Source organism: Atractosteus spatula, chromosome 6 (genome assembly GCF_055471065.1).
Source record: "Atractosteus spatula isolate fAtrSpa1 chromosome 6, fAtrSpa1.hap1, whole genome shotgun sequence".
Classification (NCBI taxonomy): domain Eukaryota; kingdom Metazoa; phylum Chordata; class Actinopteri; order Semionotiformes; family Lepisosteidae; genus Atractosteus; species Atractosteus spatula.
Genome location: NC_142711.1, coordinates 18,606,142 through 18,630,944, shown reverse-complemented (window position 1 = coordinate 18,630,944; position 24,803 = coordinate 18,606,142). Strand labels below are relative to the sequence as shown.

At 52.8% G+C, this 24,803-nt stretch overlaps 1 protein-coding gene across 4 annotated transcripts; it reads right to left on the bottom strand.

The window, feature by feature from the left end:
* Positions 1-575: 575 nt before the first annotated feature.
* LOC148832582 (syntaxin-3-like) lies at positions 576-24,616 on the bottom strand. 4 transcript variants are annotated; one of them, XM_088919269.1, is made up of 12 exons: positions 24,196-24,616; positions 17,641-17,718; positions 17,092-17,191; positions 16,453-16,527; positions 14,636-14,703; positions 14,010-14,118; positions 13,456-13,529; positions 13,241-13,375; positions 11,896-12,006; positions 10,600-10,710; positions 3,396-3,477; positions 576-2,076 (listed from the first exon to the last, which is right to left on the bottom strand). In XM_088919269.1, exons 1-11 carry the CDS (start codon positions 24,223-24,225, stop codon positions 3,400-3,402), a joined length of 969 nt encoding a protein of 322 aa, XP_088775395.1. In that variant the 5' UTR covers positions 24,226-24,616; the 3' UTR covers positions 576-2,076; positions 3,396-3,399. The 4 variants fall into 4 exon arrangements, with proteins under 4 accessions (XP_088775395.1, XP_088775391.1, XP_088775392.1 ...); XM_088919265.1 differs by lacking the exons at positions 576-2,076; positions 3,396-3,477; positions 10,600-10,710 and adding exons at positions 5,052-5,873; positions 8,231-8,331; XM_088919267.1 differs by lacking the exons at positions 576-2,076; positions 3,396-3,477 and adding an exon at positions 5,694-5,873.
* Between the last annotated feature and the right edge of the window lie 187 nt (positions 24,617-24,803).

The following is a 24,803-nucleotide window of genomic DNA, read 5'->3' as shown; positions in this document are numbered from 1 at the left end:
ACTGGCCTGCAGGGGGAGCCCATCAGCACGCCGCATCGTCTGCAAGCACCCCCGCGTGGAGTCGAACCCAGGACCCGTGAGCTGAAGAGCAGAGGCGCTCCGCTCCACGCCACCCTGCTGACCTGCTCCTCGGCCCCTCGAAAAAGACTCTTGAATTGGCACTTTCACACCCTGGACACTTCTAACAGTGAGACGCCAACCAGAGGACACGAGTGAAAACTTTCTGGAAGAGCAGTTGCAAAACGAGAACAGGAGGCCCTTCTTTACACAAAGAGTGGTGGGAGTGTGGAACAAGCTGCCCAGCCCATGCTGCAGAAGCCTATACCGTGGTTTCTGTCAAGAAACAGCTGGATGAGATCCTCCAGTCAGGACTGGAAGCTCTTTACACAAAGAGTGGTGGGAGTGTGGAACAAACTGCCCAACCCTGATATTGAAGCCGATACCCAGGTTTCTTTCAAGAAACGGCTGGATGATCCTCAGATCAACACACTACTGACTAGCGAACGGGCTGGATGGGCTCCTCACATCTGTAACTGGTCTTGATCTGTCTCACAATCACACACGGACAGCCAGTGTCTTTGTCCACAGGGTTTAATGATGCTTGATAAAAAACTGTTACATCACAGCAGGGTTGTGTGAGAGGGAGGGCGGGAGACTGTGAGAGGGAAGAGGAATGGAGAGAGAGCGCATGAGAGAGGGAAAGGGAGACAGCCAGCGGCTGCCTCATGGCCAGGTTCACCAGAAGGACAGACACAGACCGAGAGGATCCAGTAAGTCAATAAACCCAGAACCAGCAACGACTCGATATTCAAACACGGACACACAGAGAAACAACTACAACAACGCCGACAGACTGCGCCAGTCCCAAATCCGGATGATGGCCAGCGGGAACCCCCCTTCTCTCTGTCCAGGCACAGAGGGGAAACTGAAGATCACCGCCACCGTGCTACAAACAATAACGATCACTTCACCTACACACAAATACTGATGAGCCGCATTCTGTGGGTTAGACAGCAGGGGGCGCTGTATCTGACTCTCTGCACAAGAGGTTCTCAGTGGTGGTCCTGGGGACCCCTGCCTGTGCTAGTTTCATGCCAGCTGTGGCCCGAAATCACCAGGGATAACAGCCGCCAGGAACTGATCTGATTGTTGGATTATTTCCAGCAGCTTTTGCAATCTGAAGTTCATGCGTTAAGTCAATTTAAGAAGGACCATGTCGGCCATGGAGCCTTTCTCAGGTGTGAAGAAGAAGGAAGAAGGATCCACAGCCAAAATATTGAACCGCTGTTCTTTTCCTTTCAGCATGGAATAAATCTTTACCTGTTCCCTCATAGGAGTGACACTGTATCAGACACTCCCACAGCGGGAGGGGCACTATATCAGACACGCCCACAGTGGGCGTGGTACTGTATCAGACATGCCCATAATGGGAGGGACACTGTGTGAGACACGCCCACAGTGGGGGGCGACAGGTGCCTCTTCTCAAGTATTCAGAGCTAAAAGCAATTTTAAGACAGAGGCCACGAATAAAAAAATGAAAGAAATCAAACTGTGATTAAGACTGAGATCCCGGATCAGGACTGAGAATCGCTGATCTTGCCCAGGGGTCCCCACTCCTGCTTCTGTAGGCCCACACACCTCCTGCTTTTCATTCTGGCCTGGATAAATCACCTGCCTTATTCTCACATTTACAGTTCCTTTCTACTCTGTGAGTTTCTAAGTCTTATGTAATGCGGTGGCTAAAAGGTGACCTCAGGTGACACCTGGCTCAGCAGGACCAGGACTAGGAGCCCTGCTGAAACCCGGCTTTATTATTATTATTATAATTATTATTATTATCAATGGCAGTAGTAGTACTATGTTGCAAGATGTGCCATCATCCTCACTCCTCTCTCTCCTCCGAGCCCCCTTGTGGACTGGGACAGACCCGGAGAGAGAGGGGGACCTGGAGGCAGAGAGAGATGGGGAGACCCAGTGCTGTCTACAGCCAAACAGACAGACAGACGAACAGTCAGGACGATTCCTAGCGATGGGCCAGCGCGGTGCCCCGTGGAGCCCAGAGGCCTCTCTGTACCCCTGTAAAACAACAACAGCCGGGAGTTAGAGTGACAGACACCACCGCCGCTTCACTCTTCATCATCATCATCGCCATCCTCAGACTACAAACGCATGGGGACGTGGCAGCCGCAAAAAGTGAACAACATCTCCCAGGAGACCCTGCTGCTAGACCAGAACAGTCACCAACAGGATCAGCCAACAGCTTTCTAATCCTAATGACAAGGAGGACACTCTGACATGCGACAGGCCATCCTGGTGGGGTTTTTTTGTCACATGACTCTTCCAGCACAGAGACAGTTACTGTCACAGGAAATGACATCACTCACAAGAGCCCTGGGTAATGCTCAATTCCCCAGCGACAGGAGGCCTGGCCCTTTGGTGTAGGGGAATTCCCTACAGGTTGCAGATCAGAAAGGTATGGATCTGAAGCTGGAGTAACAAATCCCAACTGGGACAAAGCTGTATCAGTACTCGTCACATTAGTACTCCAGCCTGTACAGAACTGGTACCTTGAAATTATGTATTGTGAAAGTTATTTACCAATTATTTAAAAAATAATTGACCCCTTAAGATCACTGATATAATGACAACAAATAGCAACAACTAATTCAGAAGGAGTAAAAGTTACCTCACTCTTACTTTCTTACTTTTTAGTAATTACACAATCCATTTTTCTAACACAGAGATGAGGGGAGTTCACACATGATACATAATTTAACAGACAAAAAACTAATGACAGGCTACCCACTTCGGGGCTGAAAAAATGAAGAGAGCTCACTCTTGGTGTACAGGTCAGCTGGAAATGAATTCAGTATGAGCTTGAAGGAACAGGATATTGGCAAGTGTAATACCAGTTAAGCTTTTACCTTGGAAATGCCCTGGTGATTTGTCACACAGGTTAACATCCTGAAACTAACCCATGCCTTTGACAGCTCGACTGTCTCATAAGACTCTCATATTGATTCTCATATCACCTGTCTGTGTTAACACATTGTGTAATATTTAATAATAATTCCTTACATTTATTTTTGCACTTTTCTGGACACTCCACTCAATGCACACTCACAGCCTCGGTTCTACTTCTCATCCGAAGAACGATGTCTTTTTTTTTACAGTAGTGTCCCCCATCACTATACTGACATACATTAGGACCCACAAAGACTGCCAGGTGAGCGCCCCCTACTGGTCCCGCTAACACCTCTTCCAGCAGCAACCTCAGCTTTCCCAGGAGTCTCCCATCCAGGTACTGGCCAGGCTCACACCTGCTGGGCTCCAGGGGGCTGCCAGCTGTGAACTAGCTGCTGGTCTAATACTGTCTGTCCCCTGTGGACACTCACCTGTCTATGTGAACATGCTGCCCAGTGTGGAGGCCAGGATGATGGCCAGGATGAGACAGCAGACCATGATCATGATCTTCTTCTGCAGGTGGGAGCAAGAAAAGAAAAAAACGACAGGAGAAATAGAGAGATGGAAACAGCACAGGAGGCCACTTTTCACAAGGTAGAACGCAACACTACAGTACAGCCACCAGGGGGCGATGGCCCAACTAACATCAACCTGCTCCGCCACAGTGTGGCCAAAAGGAGCCTGCAGGCTGAAGTCAGCGAGCAGACTGGAGGTGAGACAGGCTGAGGCCCCCTCCAGCCCTTAAGGGAAAGCAGCCTGTCTGGTGTCAAAGCTGCTGGCTCCCCAGCCATCTGGAAGGCTGGTGCTTTCAGCAGATCTCTCTACTCGCCCGGTCTGGACCAAAGACTCCGGGGATACTCATCTTTCCCACACAGCCTCCCGGAAGCAGGCATGTGCCAGCGGGTCCATTTCAACCTTCTGTGCTTTTTCAAAACGTTATATTTTAACCTGTGACGAACTGGTAGGGGGAATGTGTTTATCTGGCAGATGTGTTTATCCAGAGCAGCTGACAGGTGCCCCCGTTCTGACAGCTGGACAGACCACCACAGCAGCTCAAGAGTCAGCTACCCCAAGGGGACACCGGCTAAACACCAGTTAAAACGAACTAACCAGCCGTTTCCAACTGCTTTTTCCAATACAAGGTTGCAGGGGTCCGGAGCCTATCCCAGCATGCAACAGATTCATGGCAGGGCACACCCTGGATGGGACGCCAGCCCATCGCAGGCCACAGCCAGACACAGACATGCACACACTCATGCCAGGGCCAGTTTTCCCAGAATCCAATTCACCTACCAGCATGTGTTGGGACTGTGTTGGGAATTGATCCCGGGGATCCAGAGCTGTGAGGCAGCAATGCTGACCACCACAGCACCATGGCCCCCCCTCTGCTAACTACTAGCTACTGTCGCAGGCATGCAGGTGGGGCTGAATGGTCTCCTCTCGTTTGTAACCGCTCCTGTGTGCCAGCAAACCTAAACACAGTAGCTGCGGTAACAGTAAAGTCTCCAAGACTCCTCGCCCAACAAGGTGTGAAAATAGATCTGCAGTCAGGAGGCTGCAGGGCTGAAGCAGGTGAGCAGGGAGACTTGCTCACAGGGCACGGGGGACTGAGGAGACCCCTCCCGGCAGCAGAGATGCTGAACACCATGGCACCTGGGCCTCATGTTTTAGACGGCGTGATAAGAGTCTTTAACTGGGGAGCAGCGCTGGACGCAGGTGAGGTTAAAGACCTCTGGGCCTCTGGCAGCTGGCCGCTGGACTGATGGAAGAGACCAGTCTGCGGGGCTGGGGAGAGTGAGTGCCATCTGTGATCTCTGCCAAACCAGCGCACACAGAACAGGTGTGCCCCATGAGCATGATGGCGCATGACCTTGACAAGTGCCCTGGCTGTACGGCCTAGTCACATGACCCTGACCCAGGAACCTGTCATGTGACCCTGGCTTGCAGCCTTGTCACATGATCCTGATGAGGGAGGAGGTAGGGGGATGCATGGAGGAAGGACCGAGGAGGAGGAGAAGGATTAACAGGAGAGGGAGGAAGAGAGGAACAGAGACAGACTGAGAGAAATGACCCACTGAACCCCAACTGCATAAAACACAAAATATAAAATCTCTTTATTCCTTCATTTAAAATGTTTAAAGATTGAGAACAAGAACAAATGACAATAATTACTGTCAAATAAAATCTGAAAGTCACATGCTCTCCCCCCTGTGATAATCAGCGTGTTCTCAGTGGTAGAATCTGGTGAAGTGAGTGGGGCACATTCGGGGGCATTCTGATTGGCTCAGCCCCCGGCCAGGATTGGGAGCTGGATACAGGGAAACCTCAGAGCAGGAGAAAGAGGAGGGAAGGGGCTCTTTCTGAGGAAGGGGACCGGCCAAGTCAGAGAGGACGTGAGGCAGAAAGGGTGAGTGGGCACAGGTCCTCTACTGGTAGACGAGAGCAAACGTCATCACAGGGACGAGCAGGATGGAGACAAACCCAGGAGGCCCTGCCCGGCTGACTTAGTGTGGCGAGATGTGGCGAGCAGCAGGACGAGTGAGAGCGAGGAAGAGAGAGCCTTCACACTGTCTGTCTCCATGGTCTGGCTCTGTCTGTCCATCTCCCTCTCGCTCTCCTCAGTGGGCGTGTCCATCTCAGGAGTGCATGGGCGGAGCTCCATAGAATGGGAGGAGCCACAACAGAAAACAGGAAGTTCCCACCCAGTTGTCTTCGTCTGATTGGTGGGCGCTGGGGTCAGGAAGGCCAACAGTTGCACAGGGAACAGGGAGGTTGGGAACAAGGGATGATAGGAGGGATTTGTAGGATGCAAGGTTTCAGCCTTCTTGTCACTTAATGGTTGTTCCCAGAACAATTGCCAGGATGACCAAAACTAGGACTGTGCAGACCACACTTAGAATGATGACTTTCTGGGGAGGAAAGAGACACAATATCAGTCATTCAGCAATTACATAACGAGGGCTGGGTCACTGGGGGTCCGCAGCCCCCAGAGCGCAGACAGCGCCAGCCCAGTGTCGGGTGCAGGGAAGACACATGGACCTGATGGGCATGTTTCTGGGTGTGTCGCAGCAAAGAGGCCAAACTGATCATCTGCAGAACAAAGAAGCACTACGACTGAGACCTGCAGTCTGTCTCATGAGTGCAGCCTGAAAACTGACCGGTACCTCTGAACAGAGACTGTTAGGACTAAAAAGGAACAAATAATAGGTTTATTACATGCTGAAAAGAGAAGAGAGAAAATGCAACATTTTGGCTGTGAAGCCTTCTTCAGGTGTCAACATTGCGTTTTCTCACTTCTCTTTTCAGCATGGAATAAACCTATTACTTGTTCCTTTGCAGCCTACACATGCTGACGCAGCTCCCCACCTGAACCGTTAGTACTAAACTGCACTGCACTGTGATTTCACCCCCATCTCACTGGGCACTAGTGCACTGCACTGTGATTTCACCCCAATCTCACTGGGCACTAGTGCACTGTGCTTTATGATTTCACCCCAATCTTACTGGGCACTAGTGCACTGTACTGCGATTTCACCCCAATCTCACTGGACACTAGTGCACTGTGCTTTATGATTTCACCCCAATCTCACTGGACACTAGTGCACTGTACTGTGATTTCACCCCAATCTCACTGGGCACTAGTGCACTGTACTGTGATTTCACCCCAATCTCACTGGGCACTAGTGCACTGCACTGTGATTTCACCCCAATCTCACTGGACACTAGTGCACTGTGCTTTATGATTTCACCCCAATCTCACTGGACACTAGTGCACTGTACTGTGATTTCACCCCAATCTCACTGGGCACTAGTGCACTGTACTGTGATTTCACCCCAATCTCACTGGGCACTAGTGCACTGTACTGTGATTTCACCCCAATCTCACTGGGCACTAGTGCACTGTGCTGTGATTTCATCCCAATCTCACTGGGCACTAGTGCACTGTGCTGTGATTTCACCCCAATCTTACTGGGCACTAGTGCACTGTACTGCGATTTCACCCCAATCTCACTGGACACTAGTGCACTGTGCTTTATGATTTCACCCCAATCTCACTGGACACTAGTGCACTGTACTGTGATTTCACCCCAATCTCACTGGGCACTAGTGCACTGTACTGTGATTTCACCCCAATCTCACCGGGCACTAGTGCACTGTGCTGTGATTTCACCCCAATCTCACTGGGGACTAGTGCACTGTGCTGTGATTTCACCCCAATCTCACTGGGCACTAGTGCACTGTGCTGTGATTTCACCCCAATCTCACTGGGGACTAGTGCACTGTGCTGTGATTTCACCCCAATCTCACTGGGCACTAGCGCACTGTACTGTGATTTCACCCCAATCTCACTGGGCATTAGTGCACTGTGCTTTGTGATTTCACCCCAATCTCACTGGGCTTTACTGTACTGTACTGTGATTTTACCCAATTTCACTAAGCTATACTACGCTGTACTAACAAGGTGTTAACAATGCTTTTGCAGCATGCTCCAGCCTGCTGTTGCTCAGACTTCTCCATCACCACCAATCCAAACTAGAAAACAATATCCCAATGAGAAGCAGTGACCAGGAAGACACCCATTAAACCACACAGAGCCCTCTCACCAGGTACGTCCCCAGCTTGACACCAGCTTGAAACCACACACCCAGTCACCCTGTTCCAGCCGAGGAGACTGTGAGAGAGGAGACAACAGGCACAGCACAGATATTGTAGACTAGTGTTTTAATTCATGTCCAGTCAGTGTGTCTGTCCTGTATTAACCCCTCTCTCTCAGTGCAGTGTTAATGTCCTGTAGTGTCCTGTCAGTGTGTCTGGGCTGTATTAACCCCCCTCTCTCAGTGCAGTGTTAATGTACTGGAGTGTCCAGTCAGTGTGTCTGGACTGTATTAACCCCTCTCTCTCAGTGCAGTGTTAATGTCCTGTAGTGTCCTGTCAGTGTGTCTGGACTGTATTAACCCCTCTCTCTCAGTGCAGTGTTAATGTCCTGTAGTGTCCAGTCAGTGTGTCTGGACTGTATTAACCCCTCTCTCTCAGTGCAGTGTTAATGTCCTGTAGTGTCCAGTCAGTGTGTCTGTACTGTATTAACCCCTCTCTCTCAGTGCAGTGTTAATGTCCTGTAGTGTCCAGTCAGTGTGTCTGGACTGTATTAACCCCTCTCTCTCAGTGCAGTGTTAATGTACTGTAGTGTCCAGTCAGTGTGTCTGTACTGTATTAACTCCTCTCTCTCAGCTGCCCCAGTGTAACAGTGCTCAGCGACTTTACTCACAGACTGAAGTCTCATTTGCGAGTGAGTCCCACCGACAGTCCGATGATGAGCGCAAGGACTGCCAGACACACGAGGGCTATTGCCACTATAATCACCACTTTCTGAGGAGGACAGCCAGAGACACAGCGCTGATCAGGGAGCTTCTGAGCGGAGTCACTGTGGCACTAATATTCCAGTACTGTTACTATAGTATGAAAGAGATCTCTTTCTCCCTTTCCTGGGGGAAAGGATCGGTGGGTGTCTGGCTGCTTTGCAGGAGATGCAGTTGCCTGCTGGCTTCTCTGCTGTAGTGTGGAGCCTCAGAGGCCTGTGTGACCACTACCGAGCAGTGCGACTGCGCAGGTCCGGGCCGCAAGGCAGAGCGGGCCCCCGCGACTGCCCGGGTCCGGGCAGCCAGGCAGAGCGGGCCCCCGCGACTGCGCGGGTCCGGGCCGCAAGGCAGAGCGGGCCCCCGCGACTGCGCCGGTCCGGGCCGCAGGCAGAGCGGGCCCCCGCGACTGCGCGGGTCCGGGCAGCCAGGCAGAGCGGGCCCCCGCGACTGCGCCAGTCCGGGCCGCAGGCAGAGCGGGCCCCCGCGACTGCGCGGGTCCGGGCCGCAGGCAGAGCGGGCCCCCGCGACTGCCCGGGTCCGGGCCGCAGGCAGAGCGGGCCCCCGCGACTGCCCGGGTCGCAAGGCAGAGCGGGCCCCCGCGACTGCGCGGGTCCGGGCCGCAAGGCAGAGCGGGCCCCCGCGACTGCGCGGGTCCGGGCCGCAAGGCAGAGCGGGCCCCCGCGACTGCGCGGGTCCGGGCAGCCAGGCAGAGCGGGCCCCCGCGACTGCGCGGGTCCGGGCCGCAAGGCAGAGCGGGCCCCCGCGACTGCGCGGGTCCGGGCCGCAAGGCAGAGCGGGCCCCCGCGACTGCGCGGGTCCGGGCAGCCAGGCAGAGCGGGCCCCCGCGACTGCGCGGGTCCGGGCCGCAAGGCAGAGCGGGCCCCCGCGACTGCGCGGGTCCGGGCCGCAAGGCAGAGCGGGCCCCCGCGACTGCGCGGGTCCGGGCCGCAAAGGAAGAGCGGGCCCCCGCGACTGCGCGGGTCCGGGCCGCAAGGCAGAGCGGGCCCCCGCGACTGCGCGGGTCCGGGCCGCAAGGCAGAGCGGGCCCCCGCGACTGCGCGGGTCCGGGACGCAAAGGAAGAGCGGGCCCCCGCGACTGCGCGGGTCCGGGCCGCAAGGCAGAGCGGGCCCCCGCGACTGCGCGGGTCCGGGCCGCAGGCAGAGCGGGCCTGCATACAGAGGGCTGTGGTTTTAATGATAACTGAAGATCCACACACTGCCGCACACATGCCGACGCACACACAGACAGTCATTCCTGTGTGTAACTCACATGAACACAGCAAGGGCAGGGCTGCAGGGAGAGGACAGGCTGACGTTTGAGGAGAACCAGTTCAGAGAAAAGGAGCAGCAGACAGAGGGACAGCGAGAGGGGTGCTGGCAGTGTCCTGGTGCTGGGACACAGCGGGTCAGGCCGTCTGGAGGTCTTGAGCCAAGAGGCGCCAGTTTTATGTGGCAGGAATCTTTTCTCTGGTGGGAAGGGGGTCTGAGGTCACTTCTGGTGAGTTCTGGGGTGTTTTCTGGGAGAATTCAAGGCATGCAGCACAAGATAGCACAGGGGGCACACTGATGGCGTTTCAACGGCTTTACGTTCCACGCCGTCCGAGATGCTTTTTACAGCCGAACAGCGGCACCCTGTGGTGACGCAGCTGAGAGCGGGCAGGAGAGGAGGAGGTGCCTGCGTCTGCTGCCACCATAGTGTGGCAAAACAGGAAGGGCAAGGGTGAGGGTGAATCTGGGGACAACTGTGAGGGCGAGGGTTGAGGGTTGAGGGTTGAGGGCACCAGCGACACACTCGGGGGGTGAGGAGGGGTGGGCTCACAGCCTGACACGGGTGCGAGACTGGCCTGGGATGTCCAGGAAGAGAAAGTCAGGGTAAACCCTGGAACCCCAGCTCCACGCAGGCAGGCAGGCTCGGGGGCAGGGCTCAGGAGCGGGGTGACACCAGGAGCAGGTGAAACCAACTGCAGTGGTTTGGGGTACCCCAGAACTAGGCTTGCTCCCCCTCTTCCATGTTTGCCTTCGAGCTGCGCAGGGACTCCAATTACACGGTGCCAGTCTTTCGATGCCTCATTCGAACCCGGAACATTTCGCCGGTTGGCACTTGGCCCTGCATCACAGTCTCGAACCGACCCGTCAGTCGCTCAGAGGAAGCCCGGGTGCGAGGCGATTCCGTGAGGGCTCTTGGGTAGCAGGCGCGGGGAATGTGGGGACCAAGGCATTTGGGGTGCCGGGGGGTAGGTATCCCGGGGGTCCAGGGGGGTGTTGTGACGCGACTCACCCGGCGAGCCTCGCTCTGAAATTTGACAGCTTTCTTAGTGTCGGCGACGGCGCGCTCCACGAAGCCCACCGACTGGTCCATGTTACTCTCGATCCTGTCGATCATGCCTCCCTGACGGGGGCGGGGGGGCGGGGGGCGACAGGGGGAAACCAGACAGGCAGACAGGCAGACAGGCAGACAGGCAGACAGGCAGACAGGCAGACAGGCAGAGAGGAAGAGAGGAAGAGAGGAAGAGAGGAAGAGAGGAAGAAAGTCGGTGCCGTCCAGGACAGGTTGGACAGGTTTACACAGAGACAGAGACGGGACAAAGAGAGAGAGACCGAGGGAGGGGACAGAAGGATTGAAGGAAAGACAGTGAAAAAAGAAAGTGTGTCACACTCGGGGACAGTGAGTCCAGTGTGTGTGTGCGTGTGCGTGTGCGTGTCGGTGTGCGTGTCGGTGTGCGTGTGCGTGCGCTGTACAGTGTGTCACACTCAGGAACAGTGAGTCCAGTGTGTGTGTGTGTGTGTGCGTGCACTGTACAGTGTGTCACACTCAGGGACAGTGAGTCCAGTGTGTGTGTGTGTGTGTGTGCTGTATAGTGTGTCACACTTGGGGACAGTGAGTCCAGTGTGTGTGTGTGCTGTATAGTGTGTCACACTCAGGGACAGTGAGTCCAGTGTGTGTGTGTGCTGTATAGTGTGTCACACTCGGGGACAGTGAGTCCGGTGTGTGTGTATGCTGTATAGTGTGTCACACTCGGGGACAGTGAGTCCGGTGTGTGTGTGTGCTGTATAGTGTGTCACACTCGGGGACATTGAGTCCGGTGTGTGTGTATGCTGTATAGTGTGTCACACTTGGGGACAGTGAGTCCAGTGTGTGTGTGCTGTATAGTGTGTCACACTCGGGGACAGTGAGTCCGGTGTGTGTGCTGTATAGTGTGTCACACTCGGGGACAGTGAGTCCAGTGTGTGTGCTGTATAGTGTGTCACACTCGGGGACAGTGAGTCCAGTGTGTGTGCTGTATAGTGTGTCACACTCGGGGACAGTGAGTCCAGTGTGTGTGTGTGCCGTATAGTGTGTCACACTCGGGGACAGTGAGTCCAGTGTGTGTGTGTGCCGTATAGTGTGTCACACTCGGGGACAGTGAGTCCAGTGTGTGTGCTGTATAGTGTGTCACACTCGGGGACAGTGAGTCCAGTGTGTGTGCTGTATAGTGTGTCACGCTCGGGGACAGTGAGTCCAGTGTGTGTGTGCTGTACAGTGTGTTGCTGTGTTCAGTACACTGTGTCACACTGTACAGGGTGAGTACAGTACCTTCCGGGCTCGGCTCTTGTATTTTACAGCTTTCTTGGTCTCAGTTTTTGCCACTGCGATATGATCCACTGTCTTAGACACTTGGGCTTCTATATTATCAACTATCTCTCCCTGAAAGAGAAGCAGAAATACTCTGTCAGACACAGCTACGCAGGACTGGCACAAACTTGTCTCACTGCCTCCACGGACTTATGCCAGACATGTTCTATGGTCTTTCTTACTCCATTAGTGCACTAACACGCACACAGACCGACAGACTGACACACACTTCCTGTACACAGGTATTGACATGCAGAAGAACACAGATCCTTACCTTAAACCTAACTTTTCCCAGAAAGCATTTAACAAGTGAAAGAAAACACTGGTTAAAATAATTCTTTACAATGAGGTCTATATGGATTTAGATGAAACGCTACAGTAAAGACATACAGTAAAGAAACACATTGTCCCTTGCCAATCCAACAACAGAGAGACACAGACAGGTACCCAGTACTGCAACAGGAGAGACACAGACAGAGGACGACACACAGACAGGTACCCAGTACTGCAACAGGAGAGACACAGACAGAGGACGACACACAGACAGGTACCCAGTACTGCAACAGCAGAGACACAGACAGAGGACGACACACAGACAGGTACCCAGTACTGCAACAGGAGATACACAGACAGAGGACGACACACAGACAGGTACCCAGTACTGCAACAGCAGAGACACAGACAGAGGACGACGCACAGACAGGTACCCAGTACTGCAACAGCAGAGACACAGACAGAGGACGACGCACAGACAGGTACCCAGTACTGCAACAGCAGAGACACAGACAGAGGACGACGCACAGACAGGTACCCAGTACTGCAACAGGAGAGACACAGACAGAGGACGACGCACAGACAGGTACCCAGTACTGCAACAGCAGAGACACAGACAGAGGACGACACACAGACAGGTACCCAGTACTGCAACAGGAGATACACAGACAGAGGACGACACACAGACAGGTACCCAGTACTGCAACAGCAGAGACACAGACAGAGGACGACGCACAGACAGGTACCCAGTACTGCAACAGCAGAGACACAGACAGAGGACGACGCACAGACAGGTACCCAGTACTGCAACAGCAGAGACACAGACAGAGGACGACGCACAGACAGGTACCCAGTACTGCAACAGGAGAGACACAGACAGAGGACAACGCACAGACAGGTACCCAGTACTGCAACAGGAGAGACACAGAGGACGACGCACAGACAGGTACCCAGTACTGCAACAGGAGAGACACAGAGGACGACGCACAGACAGGTACCCAGTACTGCAACAGCAGAGACAGACAGACGGTACCTGGTTCTCCACCAGCATTGCAATGTCTACAAACATGTCGTGCAGCTCTTTGATGCTGCTCTCCAGTCTCACAATGTCCTTGTGCCGGGACTCGATCTCACTGAGGGCCTGCTTTGAGATGCTGGAGTCTATGATCTGGACAGAGGCAGGAGAGTGTTAGCACACTGCAGTCCAGACACCGCTCCGAGAGAGCGCCAGGCAGAGGGACACATTACCCCTGCAGTGAAGATAGCTGGGTTCCCACTCTCCAGCATTTCCTCCAGCTCCTCATCTGTTGTGTTCTTACCAGCTGGAGGGGAGAGAGATAGCGAATAAGCAGCAGCACAGAGACACACAGAAACATACAGAGACACAGAGAGGCACATGTGGTACAGCACAGAGACACAGAGAGACACATGTGGTACAGCAAAGAGACACACAGAAACATACAGAGACACAGAGAGACACATGTGGTACAGCACAGAGACACAGAGAGACATACATAGACACAGAGAGACACATGTGGTACAGCACAGAGACACAGAGAGACATACATAGACACAGAGAGACACATGTGGTACAGCACAGAGACACAGAGAGACACGAGATATAGCAGAAAGACACAGAGAGACACAGAGAGACACAGAGAGACACAGAGAGACACAGAGAGACACATGTGGTACAGCACAAAGATACAAAGAGACATGAGATACAGCCCAGAGATATGTAGAGACACACAGGTGACACATGATACATGTGGTGGACAAGAGAGGATGAGGCACAAACTCACTGATCTCCAGCTGTCTTTGGATACGTCCTTTACTCCTCTCCCTGAAATCCACCTGTGCTTCATTGTACTTTGTCATGACCTCTACAAACTTCCTGGAGAGGACTGAGTGCTGGAGGAAGAGAAAGACAAAATAGTTAATACAGTACAGACGCACTGACTGGACACTCCAGTACATTAACACTGCACTGAGAGAGAGAGGGGTTAATACAGTCCAGACACACTGACTGGACACTACAGGACATTAACACTGCACTGAGAGAGAGAGGGGTTAATACAGTCCAGACACACTGACTGGACACTCCAGTACATTAACACTCCACTGAGAGAGAGAGAGGGGTTAATACAGTCCAGACACACTGACTGGACACTACAGGACATTAACACTGCACTGAGAGAGAGGGGTTAATACAGTACAGACACACTGACTGGACACTCCAGTACATTAACACTGCACTGAGAGAGAGAGGGGTTAATACAGTCCAGACACACTGACTGGACACTACAGGACATTAACACTGCACTGAGAGAGAGGGGTTAATACAGTACAGACACACTGACTGGACACTACAGTACATTAACACTGCACTGAGAGAGAGATTAACAGTGACTGATCTGTTGTATTATACCTGAGATTTCCTTATCCGCAGGTCTGCAGAAGACCGTTCCTCATCCTGCTCTATGTTATGTTCAATACCTGGTTAAAAAGAAAAATAGGCAAAAATTTGATAATTTTTGATAGAATTTTGATAATCATTACATATTCTATGCCCTCCCTTGTGTGCAAAAGTAGTACTCAGTCACAGGCTCTAGACTCTAACAGTCCTGAGAGTGTACTGACACAGCCCAGTCACAGGGCTCTAGACTCTTATAGTCCTGTGAGTGTACTGACACAGCCCAGTCACAGGCTCTAGACTCTTATAGTCCTGAAAGTGTACTGACACAGCCCAGTCACAGGCTCTAGACTCTTACAGTCCCGTGAGTGTACTGACACAGCCCAGTCACAGGCTCTAGACTCTTATAGTCCTGTGAGTGTACTGACACAGCCCAGTCTCAGGCTCTAGACTCTTACAGTCCTGTGAGTGTACAGACACAGCCCAGTCACAGGCTCTAGACTCTTACAGTCCTGTGAGTGTACTGACACAGCCCAGTCACAGGCTCTAGACTCTTATAGTCCTGTGAGTGTACTGACACAGCCCAGTCACAGGCTCTAGACTCTTATAGTCCTGTGGGTGTACTGACACAGCCCAGTCACAGGCTCTAGACTCTTACAGTCCTGTGAGTGTACTGACACAGCCCAGTCACAGGCTCTAGACTCTTATAGTCCTGTGAGTGTACTGACACAGCCCAGTCACAGGGCTCTAGACTCTTATAGCCCTGTGAGTGTACTGACACAGCCCAGTCACAGGCTCTAGACTCTTATAGTCCTGTGGGTGTACTGACACAGCCCAGTCACAGGCTCTAGACTCTTACAGTCCTGTGAGTGTACTGACACAGCCCAGTCACAGGCTCTAGACTCTTATAGTCCTGTGAGTGTACTGACACAGCCCAGTCACAGGGCTCTAGACTCTTATAGCCCTGTGAGTGTACTGACACAGCCCAGTCACAGGCTCTAGACTCTTATAGTCCTGTGAGTGTACTGACACAGCCCAGTCACAGGGCTCTAGACTCTTATAGCCCTGTGAGTGTACTGACACAGCCCAGTCTCAGGCTCTAGACTCTTACAGTCCTGAGAGTGTACTGACACAGCCCAGTCACAGGGCTCTAGACTCTTATAGTCCTGTGAGTGTAATGACACAGCCCAGTCACAGGCTCTAGACTCTTATAGTCCTGTGAGTGTACTGACACAGCCCAGTCACAGGGCTCTAGACTCTTATAGTCCTGTGAGTGTACTGACACAGCCCAGTCACCGGCTCTAGACTCTTATAGTCCTGTGAGTGTACTGACACAGCCCAGTCACAGGGCTCTAGACTCTTATAGTCCTGTGAGTGTACTGACACAGCCCAGTCACAGGCTCTAGACTCTTATAGTCCTGTGAGTGTACTGACACAGCCCAGTCACAGGCTCTAGACTCTTATAGTCCTGTGAGTGTACTGACACAGCCCAGTCACAGGCTCTAGACTCTTATAGTCCTGTGAGTGTACTGACACAGTCCAGTCACAGGGCTCTAGACTCTTATAGTCCTGTGAGTGTACTGACACAGCCCAGTCACAGGGCTCTAGACTCTTATAGTCCTGTGAGTGTACTGACACAGCCCAGTCACAGGCTCTAGACTCTTATAGTCCTGTGAGTGTACAGACACAGCCCAGTCACAGGGCTCTAGACTCTTATAGCCCTGTGAGTGTACTGACACAGCCCAGTCACAGGCTCTAGACTCTTATAGCCCTGTGAGTGCCCATCAGTGTGGCAGTGTAAGTCATCTTATTTCCAAGTCTGAAATACTAACTTTTTAGTTTGTTGCGAACACTGTTTGCCATCTTCTTGATGTCATTGGTCAGAGTTTCCAAGTCATCTTTGGTTTCTGAAATAAAAAGAACAGAAGAAAGGGTGTTAAATCCTCATGTGCCCAGTGACAGTGTGAGCGAGAGGGGCATGCCCAGGGTCAGTGACAGTGATAGTGAGAGGGGTGTGCCCAGTGACAGTGACGGTGTGAGTGAGAGGGGCGTGCCCAGGGTCAGTGACAGTGTCAGTGAGAGGGGCGTGCCCAGGGTCAGTGACAGTGTCAGTGAGAGGGGCGTGCCCAGGGTCAGTGACAGTGACAGTGAGAGGGGCGTGCCCAGTGACAGTGACAGTGAGAGGGGCATGCCCAGTGACAGTGACAGTGTGAGTGAGAGGGGCGTGCCCAGGGTCAGTGTGTCAGTGAGAGGGGCGTGCCCAGTGACATTGTGTCAGTGAGAGGGGCGTGCCCAGTGACAGTGTGTCAGCGAGAGGGGCGTGCCCAGTGACAGTGACAGTGTCAGTGAGAGGGGCGTGCCCAGGGTCAGTGACAGTGAGAGGGGTGTGCCCAGGGTCAGTGTCAGCGAGAGAAGGGAGCAGGGGACCAGAGACAGAGAGACAAATGTATCCAGTAGAGAGCAGGACGCACTCTGGTCTGTAGTGGGTGCGGACAGGATGACGGAATACAGCTTCTTCACCTCGGCCACATTCTCGTCTATCTTGTCGATGCTGGAACGAATCTCCTCGATCTGGAACAGATGGCACACAGCACTCTGAGCACAGACACTGGACGCGCCCTCCAGACACGACACTCGAATCTCTTTGCCATCTTCATTAGCTCCGGCTGACACAGTCTGACCACACCCCAGGGGGTACACTGGGAGTTCAAGGAGGGAGAGGGCCATCCTGCACTGTTAACCCTGTGCTCAGCCTCTCATCACACTGATCACACTGTCCCAGCTTCTTTTCACCAGGTGGCAGCGCTAGGGATCAAGCAACACAAACACCTTTGCTCCAGTGTAGCAGACCCACCACAAGGGGTGTGGCACTGTAGCAGACCCGGCCCCCCCAGGGGGAGGGACACTGTAGCAGACCCGCCCCCCAGGGGGAGGGACACTGTAGCAGACCCACCCAATGGGGTTTGAGCATCAGAGACAACGGCACCACTCAGCCCAGACAGTGATTGGCCCGCTCTCACCTGAGTGAAGAACTCATCCATGAAAGCTGCATTGTCGACAGAGATCTCCACCTCGTCCACGTCATCCGTGTCACACGTCTGCAGGAGACACACGAACACAGACAGCGTTACTCGGGTCAGCCTCCTCCTGCGGCAGTCTGATCCGCTCCAGACACAGATAGAGCAACGGGTGTCATCACACATGATGACATTAATAAAGCATTGAGCAATTAAACAGTCAGTTCTCATGAGCCTGTATTCATTGACATATGAAAGAGGGCAGAACATCAGCTCACCCAGAGACAGGAAGTACTGCAGTGAGTATGGTGTTACACCAGGCTCACAGCGACACAGTGACGGTTTACACATCTCTACCTCCCCCTCCTCCCGAGATTACCGAGTCTGGGGTTGTGGAAAACGAAACCTGGAGAAGCCAGAGTCAACGATGACTGAGAGAGTCTTGCAGTAGGAGCTCTGTGGGTGCTGTGCACTCAGGCTCCCCGGTATTCCTCACACGTCCCACTGGTGTTAAAGCTGAATGGATTCGGGGGCCATCTGACTCCCAGGACGGCTCGATCAAGACGCCAGCTGGGGCGCTTTCTCAGACAACCACGCGCTCGGGTACATCAAGCCAGAGCTTCTCACCTCCCCTCTCACCCCCTACCTCAAGAACAGCACCAGGCCTCGATTCTTGGAGAGCATCAAAGAGCATAAAACTGTACACGGCAACAAACTGTTCCTAACCACACATAAAAACATTCTGATGATGGGTTAGGAACAGTCTGTTGCCGTACACAGTACAAAACCAGACAGTGTAGACAGCTGAGCTGTGATCAACCTTGGGTAATCAGCCAAAGTCCCTGTTCCCACGTTATGTAGCTAAATCGGGCACGGGATACAAAGACCTCACCACCGTTCACAAGTCCCTGGCTGTCGGAAGCCCACAGGCAAATCTTGCAGAATTTGCTGATCAGATTTTGTCATATAAATTGGAACAAGCGGGAAGGCTGAATGCCTTCAGCAAGTGGTCATCGGCGTGCACTGCACTGCCCCCAGTGGCCGGAGGTGGGAAGTGCAGGCGGGGCGGACCTGCTGTCCTGGGAAAAGTGTAATGTTAATGTTGCTTTATTAGCCCTATACTATTTCTTGCATTAGGAATTTATTCTTTTTGCATACCCCAGCTTGCTCTCCATGAGACACAGACACACAGACAGGGAGAGAGAAACTTGGGGTCAGAGCACATGGTCAGCCATTTATACAGCACCCCTAGAGCAGTTGGGGTTAAGGGCCTTGCTCAGGGGCCCAACGGAGTAGGATTCCTCTGCCGGCTGCGGGATTTGAACCGGCAACCTTCCAGTCACAGGCACAGATCCTTAGCCACAGAGCCAACGCTCTGCGGAAGTGCAGACATATCGGCTCTGAGCTCCTCCGACTCCAGCACAGGTCTCACCCTGGCTAATTATTCAACCTCGTTAGCTGGACCTTGTGATCGCACTCTGCGCCTGCCGTCAGTGCGTGTCAGCAAGCTGAGCGGCTGTAACAGGAGTCCCGTGGTTTCACAGAGCAGGGTTAGAGCAAAGTGCGGATATCTCACTACTCTGACGGGGGCTCTGGGGGAAGGCAAGAAACAGTCTGATTCAGCTGAGAATCAGCTAAAAACACATTTAAAAAACCTCTGACTGGGCTGTATCAGTACATTCTCAGGGCTATAAGAGTCTAGAGCCTGTGACTGGGCTGTGTCAGTACACTCACAGGGCTATAAGAGTCTAGAGCCTGTGACTGGGCTGTGTCAGTACACTCACAGGGCTATAAGAGTCTAGAGCCCTGTGACTGGACTGTGTCAGTACACTCACAGGACTATAAGAGTCTAGAGCCCCGTGACTCGGTTTGTGTAGTCCAGAGCAGGGGCACAGCCATGACCGATCACACTCAGCTTAAGTGGAGGGACGCAGGCATGACCAATCTCACACAGCTCCAGTTCAGGGGCGCAGGCATTACCAGTCACACTCATCTCCAGTGCAGGGGCACAGGCATGACCAATCACACTCAGCTCCGGTGCAGGGGCGCAGGGATGACCAGTCACACACAGCTCCAGTGCAGTGGCCCAGATATGATCAATCACACTCAGCTCCAGTGCAGGAGCCCAGGCATGACTAATCACACTCAGCTCCAATGCAGTGGCCCAGGTATGACCAATCACACTCAGCTCCAGTGCAGGGGCGCAGGCATGACCAGTGGCACTCATCTCCAGTGCAGAGGCGCAGGCATGAGCAATCACACACATCTCCAGTGCAGTGCCCCAGGTATGACCAATCACACTCAGCTCCAGAGCAGGGGCGCATGCATGACCAGTCACACTCAGCTCCAGTGCAGGAGCGCAGGCATGACCAATCACACTCAGCTCCAGTGCAGGAGCCCAGGAATGACCAATCACACTCAGCTCCAGTGGAGGGATGCAGGCATGACCAATCACATCCAGCAAACCCTGTACAGTACTCAATCCTTTCACTTTTAATCAATTTCCTTTAAGCACAATTTAACAATTCCCAAGAAATCAATTAACAGGTCTTTCATTAAGAACACAATTAACATCAGAAATGGGCCAAATGGCCTCCTCCTAACCAGCATCTTTGATAATCAGTAGTTAATTGATCTGAGTATCTCATGTGGCTCTGTGGCCAAGGATCTGTGCCTGTGGCTGGTTGCCAGTTTGTATCCCGCGACCGTCAGAGGAATCCTACTCTGTTGGGCCCCTGAGCAAGGCCCTTAACCCCAGCTGCTCCAGGGGCGCCGCATAAATGACTGACCCTGCGCTCTGACCCCAAGCTTCTCTCTCCCTGTCTGTGTGTCTCATGGAGAGCAAGCTGGGGAATGCGAAAACACAAATCCCTAATACAAGAAATTGTATATGACCAATAAAGTGATCTGATCTATCCATTTTTTGAAAGAATTCAGGGTATCGGCTTTAACAACATGGCTGGGCAGCTTGTTCCACACTCCCACCACCCCCTGTGTAAAGAGGTGCCTCCTGTCCTGACTGCAGGTTCTCATCCAGCTGTGTCTTGACAGAAACCAGGGTACCGGCTTCAACAACAATGACATGACGCTCGTTCCCATTTTTAGAAGACCTTCCAGGTAGTTTCCACCTGTGTCCTGTGATTCCTGTTTCACCGTTCACTGTCAAAGCCTTTGAGGATTCCGAACACTTGTAGTGGGTCTCATCACAGTTCTCTGGTCAAGACAAAACGGTTTCAGTTCCCGCAGCAATCGGTGTCCTAATGCGTACATCCTGTGAAGGTCCCACTGAAAGCACCGCTCTCTCTCCCTCTCTCTCTGCGACGTGACCGACGGGACAAAACCACCAGGGTTATCTCGCCAGATGAGGCTTTTGATCGTTTGGGCAAATTTGCGCATGCAAATCTCCGGTCTCCGGCAGGGCCGTATCGGAGGAGCGGACAAACCGCGTCTGGCGCTGTTCCGGAGACTGGCCCGGCTGGCGGGAGCTCCATTTCCACCCCGCGTGCAGCCTCGGATCAGAACCACGAGAGGGGCCCGGCGCACAGGACGGGGGGGGCGTGGGCTCTTTAGTCCCGCACGTGGGAGACCACCAGGGACCCGATTCAGACCCCCGACCCGACCGTCCAGAACCCCCAGCGGAACATGACCCGGAGGGCGGAGGGGGGGGGCTGTGAAAAGTCTCTAAACGCATCCTGCAGACCCTTTCCACCTTTCAGGGACAGAAGGTAAAGGGAACCGCTGCAATCAAGGCAGGAGGCCTGAAAGACCCAGATAACTAGATGTGCTTGAAAACTGGGCAGATCTGCCCAGCAGAAGCCACAGAGCACCGCAGAGGACCGGCAGAAAGGTCTAGCCGGTCCACAGACCGGCGTGCCTTGCACAGAAGGAAAAAAACTTTCCCACAGCCTCATCACGAAAGACAGCGTCTCAAGTATGCAAAACAAAACCCTGACAAACCAGTAACCTTTTGGAACAAAGTTCTGCGGCCTGCCAGAATGGTAATTGGGCTTTTTGGCCACCACACGCAGGAGAAGCGGTTGGCAGAGGAAGTAGTGTACAAGTGGGAGGGAGAGTGGACTCAGCTCAGTGGCAACAGATCCTAGAAGCTCATGTCCCAGAGGCAGCGCAGAAAGAGAAGCTGAGAAGAGGATATTTCGGCACGACACTGGTCTGCAACATACCTCACCATCAGCCGTGGGGTTCTTACGGGAACGAAAGATGAAGCTTCCGGAACGGCCTTCACAGTCCCCACGCTGGAATCGTTTTTAAAATCTGTGCGGGGATCTCAGTCACGCAGTGGGTTCAGGGATACTCTCCCAGCTCAGGAATACTACCGTACACTACTGTATGTGTTGACCTGGGAGCGTGCGGCAAGGAAGAGACGGGAGAAACTCCGCAAACTGGAACAGAAAAACCGTTCTCTGGCAGAGGGAACCGTTTGAAAGCTGTGATTTTGGCCAATCAGGATGTTACAAAGGGCAGACAGGGTGCCCAAATGTTTGCACGTGCCATATTATTTTCTTATGAATATCTACAAAACTGTAAATGGATACTAACTGTGCATTAAAATGTGCAGACATACATCGTGTTCAAGTGCGTACCACGCAGAGGCCGTGTCAGTTTCTTTTCACTTAGGGATTCACTAAAACATACGACTTCACCAGGGGTGAACAGAGTCTTGCACACAACTGCATATTTTGTAAACTATTTATGTTTACAGATAGTATATCAGATGTATCAGAGGGCTTGCAAACCCTGTAGTAGCTACAAAGGAAGTAGGATTTACAGATAAAGAGCTACATGCATGTATAACAACAAAGTACAAACACAAAATGGGAACCACTCAGCTAGAAGTGGCTACTTGTGAAACAGGCTGTGGTGTGAATATTCTTCTGAATAGTGTGAGGAAGCAGTCAAAAAGACAAACGAAGAGTTATGATACACGGTTAAAGACTAAGTATTGTGAAGTTCTCTACATCCGTAAGGGGTGTTGTGTTCAAACTGCGTAACTTGTTAGTCAGTACGACCACATTTAGAATATTGTTCTAGTCTGGTTCTGTTAATGAGAAGACACCGCTGCTCTGGAATCAGACTAGAGAAGGACAACCAGAGACATGCTGTGGGTGGAAGGAAAGTCCTACACTGGCAGGCTGAAGGAACTGGATCTCTTTAGTCTTCAAAATCCTCCACCACTCTGACAAACTGAACCCAGCAGACCCGTTTGGAAGAACCCCTTCGAAGTGAAGCACCAGCCCGAGGACACCGGCAGAAACAACAGTATGTGGAAGAGCATCTAGGACTAAGAACCGGAGGCTCTTCTGTACACAAAGGGTGGTGGGAGTGTGGAACAAGCTGCCCAGGCATGTTGTTGAAGGCGATACCCCGACTTTTTTCAAGACACAGCTGGACACAATCCTGCGACCAATAAACTGCTGGCTTCCAAACGGACCAGATGGACAAAGATCAGCTGCAAACTGGACGTTCGCAAGTACAGCAGGATAATCCCGTTGCAGTAGGGGGGCTGTAACAGAAGAGCACTCAGACCCCAGCGCCTTCCTGTCTGCCTCTCCGTCCGTCGTGGGGGGCAGATACTACGTGTGTGTGTGTGTGCTTCTGTGAGCCAGTACACTCCTCCCACCAGGCAGACCGGCCGGTTCCAGCGCGACACCCCTCAGCGGGTTCAGTATGGAAACGCCGGCGCGGTGCTTTACATACAGGCGCACCTGCGGGGCTGGGAGAGGCGAGAGAGCGGCGGAGAAGCAGCGAGATGGGGCAACGGCGCCGGGGGCGGCCCGGAGACAGGGAGTGGGGGCGGGGGGCCCAGACCCGGGGTGCGGAGAGCCCCGCAGCCTGTTGCGCGGCCGGGTGCGAGCGGGAGCGGCGAGTCCCCGGCCGCTATCAGAGTGTCCTTGAGCACCAGCGACTGCAGACCGCCTTGTGTCCTTCCTTAATCGGTCCTTCGCCCCTCCTCCTCCCCCCTCTCCCGGCCAGCTGACAGCCGCACACGTACAGGTGTCACCGGGGCTCGGCAGACTGGGAATTCAACACACCGGCACGCCAGAAACAGGCTGAGCAACTGAGCATCTCCGTCCCAAACCCCGGAACACGACACGACAGCCGTGATAAGCGTTAAATCGTCTGCACTGCGCCGATGTAAAAAAAAAAAGATTAATAAATAAAAACGCTTTTCTGCACCCCAAAGGACGGCCCGCTGCGTTATCCCCTCTCTCGCTTGTTTGTTTCTGAGGAGACCGATACCCAGTATCGATTAACGTGAAACCGGTTATACCGATGAGGATACGCCGACAGGCTCTGGATCTCGTTTGAATAAACAATAAGACACAAAATCTGGAAGTTTAACATTTCTCAAGAGACAATCCATATATTTTAAACCCTCAGTTTAATCATGTAAAATTCAATCCACTGTCACTCCAATGCAGTCGAACATCAATATTACATAAGAACTGTTGTTACTGCCGTAGGAACATTGTGATTCATTACACAGCACACAAAGCTCGGTGAATTTGAAAAGACTGAAAAACAGGGAATTATACTCACCGCTTTGAGCTGCTCCAGGCGGTCTTTCATCTTTAAAGTTGAAAAATTCTCCTCACCGACTGACCAAAAACAGTAAAACTGTTATTTATAATAAATTTTAGCACCAGGTCCAGACAGGACAGGAGTTTTCAGAACTTTCCCCTTGATTTTTTCTTCTTCCCAGGAAGACCGTTCGAACTTTTTCTCCTCAGTTCGTGTTTTTTTTTTCTCCTGATTTATTGTTGCGAGTCGTGATGTTTCACTGGGTTTAAACGTTACGGCTCTGCAATATGGAGGTTCTCCGCTGTCGGTGGCCCCGGTCCTCTGAGTCTATCGGCTCAGAGGGGATTAAACCAGCAGTTGGGCTCTCTGCGCTTAATCTCCCCCTCCTCCCTCTCTCTCTCTGCGGTCATGTAGAGAAGCGCTGTGCCGTCCGCACATGCCCAGTCCGTGGAGCTGAACCTTTTAATTCCTGTTTACGCCACCACACCCGGACCCGTTTAATACCTGGAGAGAGCCGACCTGCCTGCTTCTTAAAGGGACCGCGACACTCAGTGCAGTGTTAAAGTACTGGAGTGTCCACTCAGTGTGTCTGTACTGTATTAACCCCTCTCTCTCAGTGCAGTGTT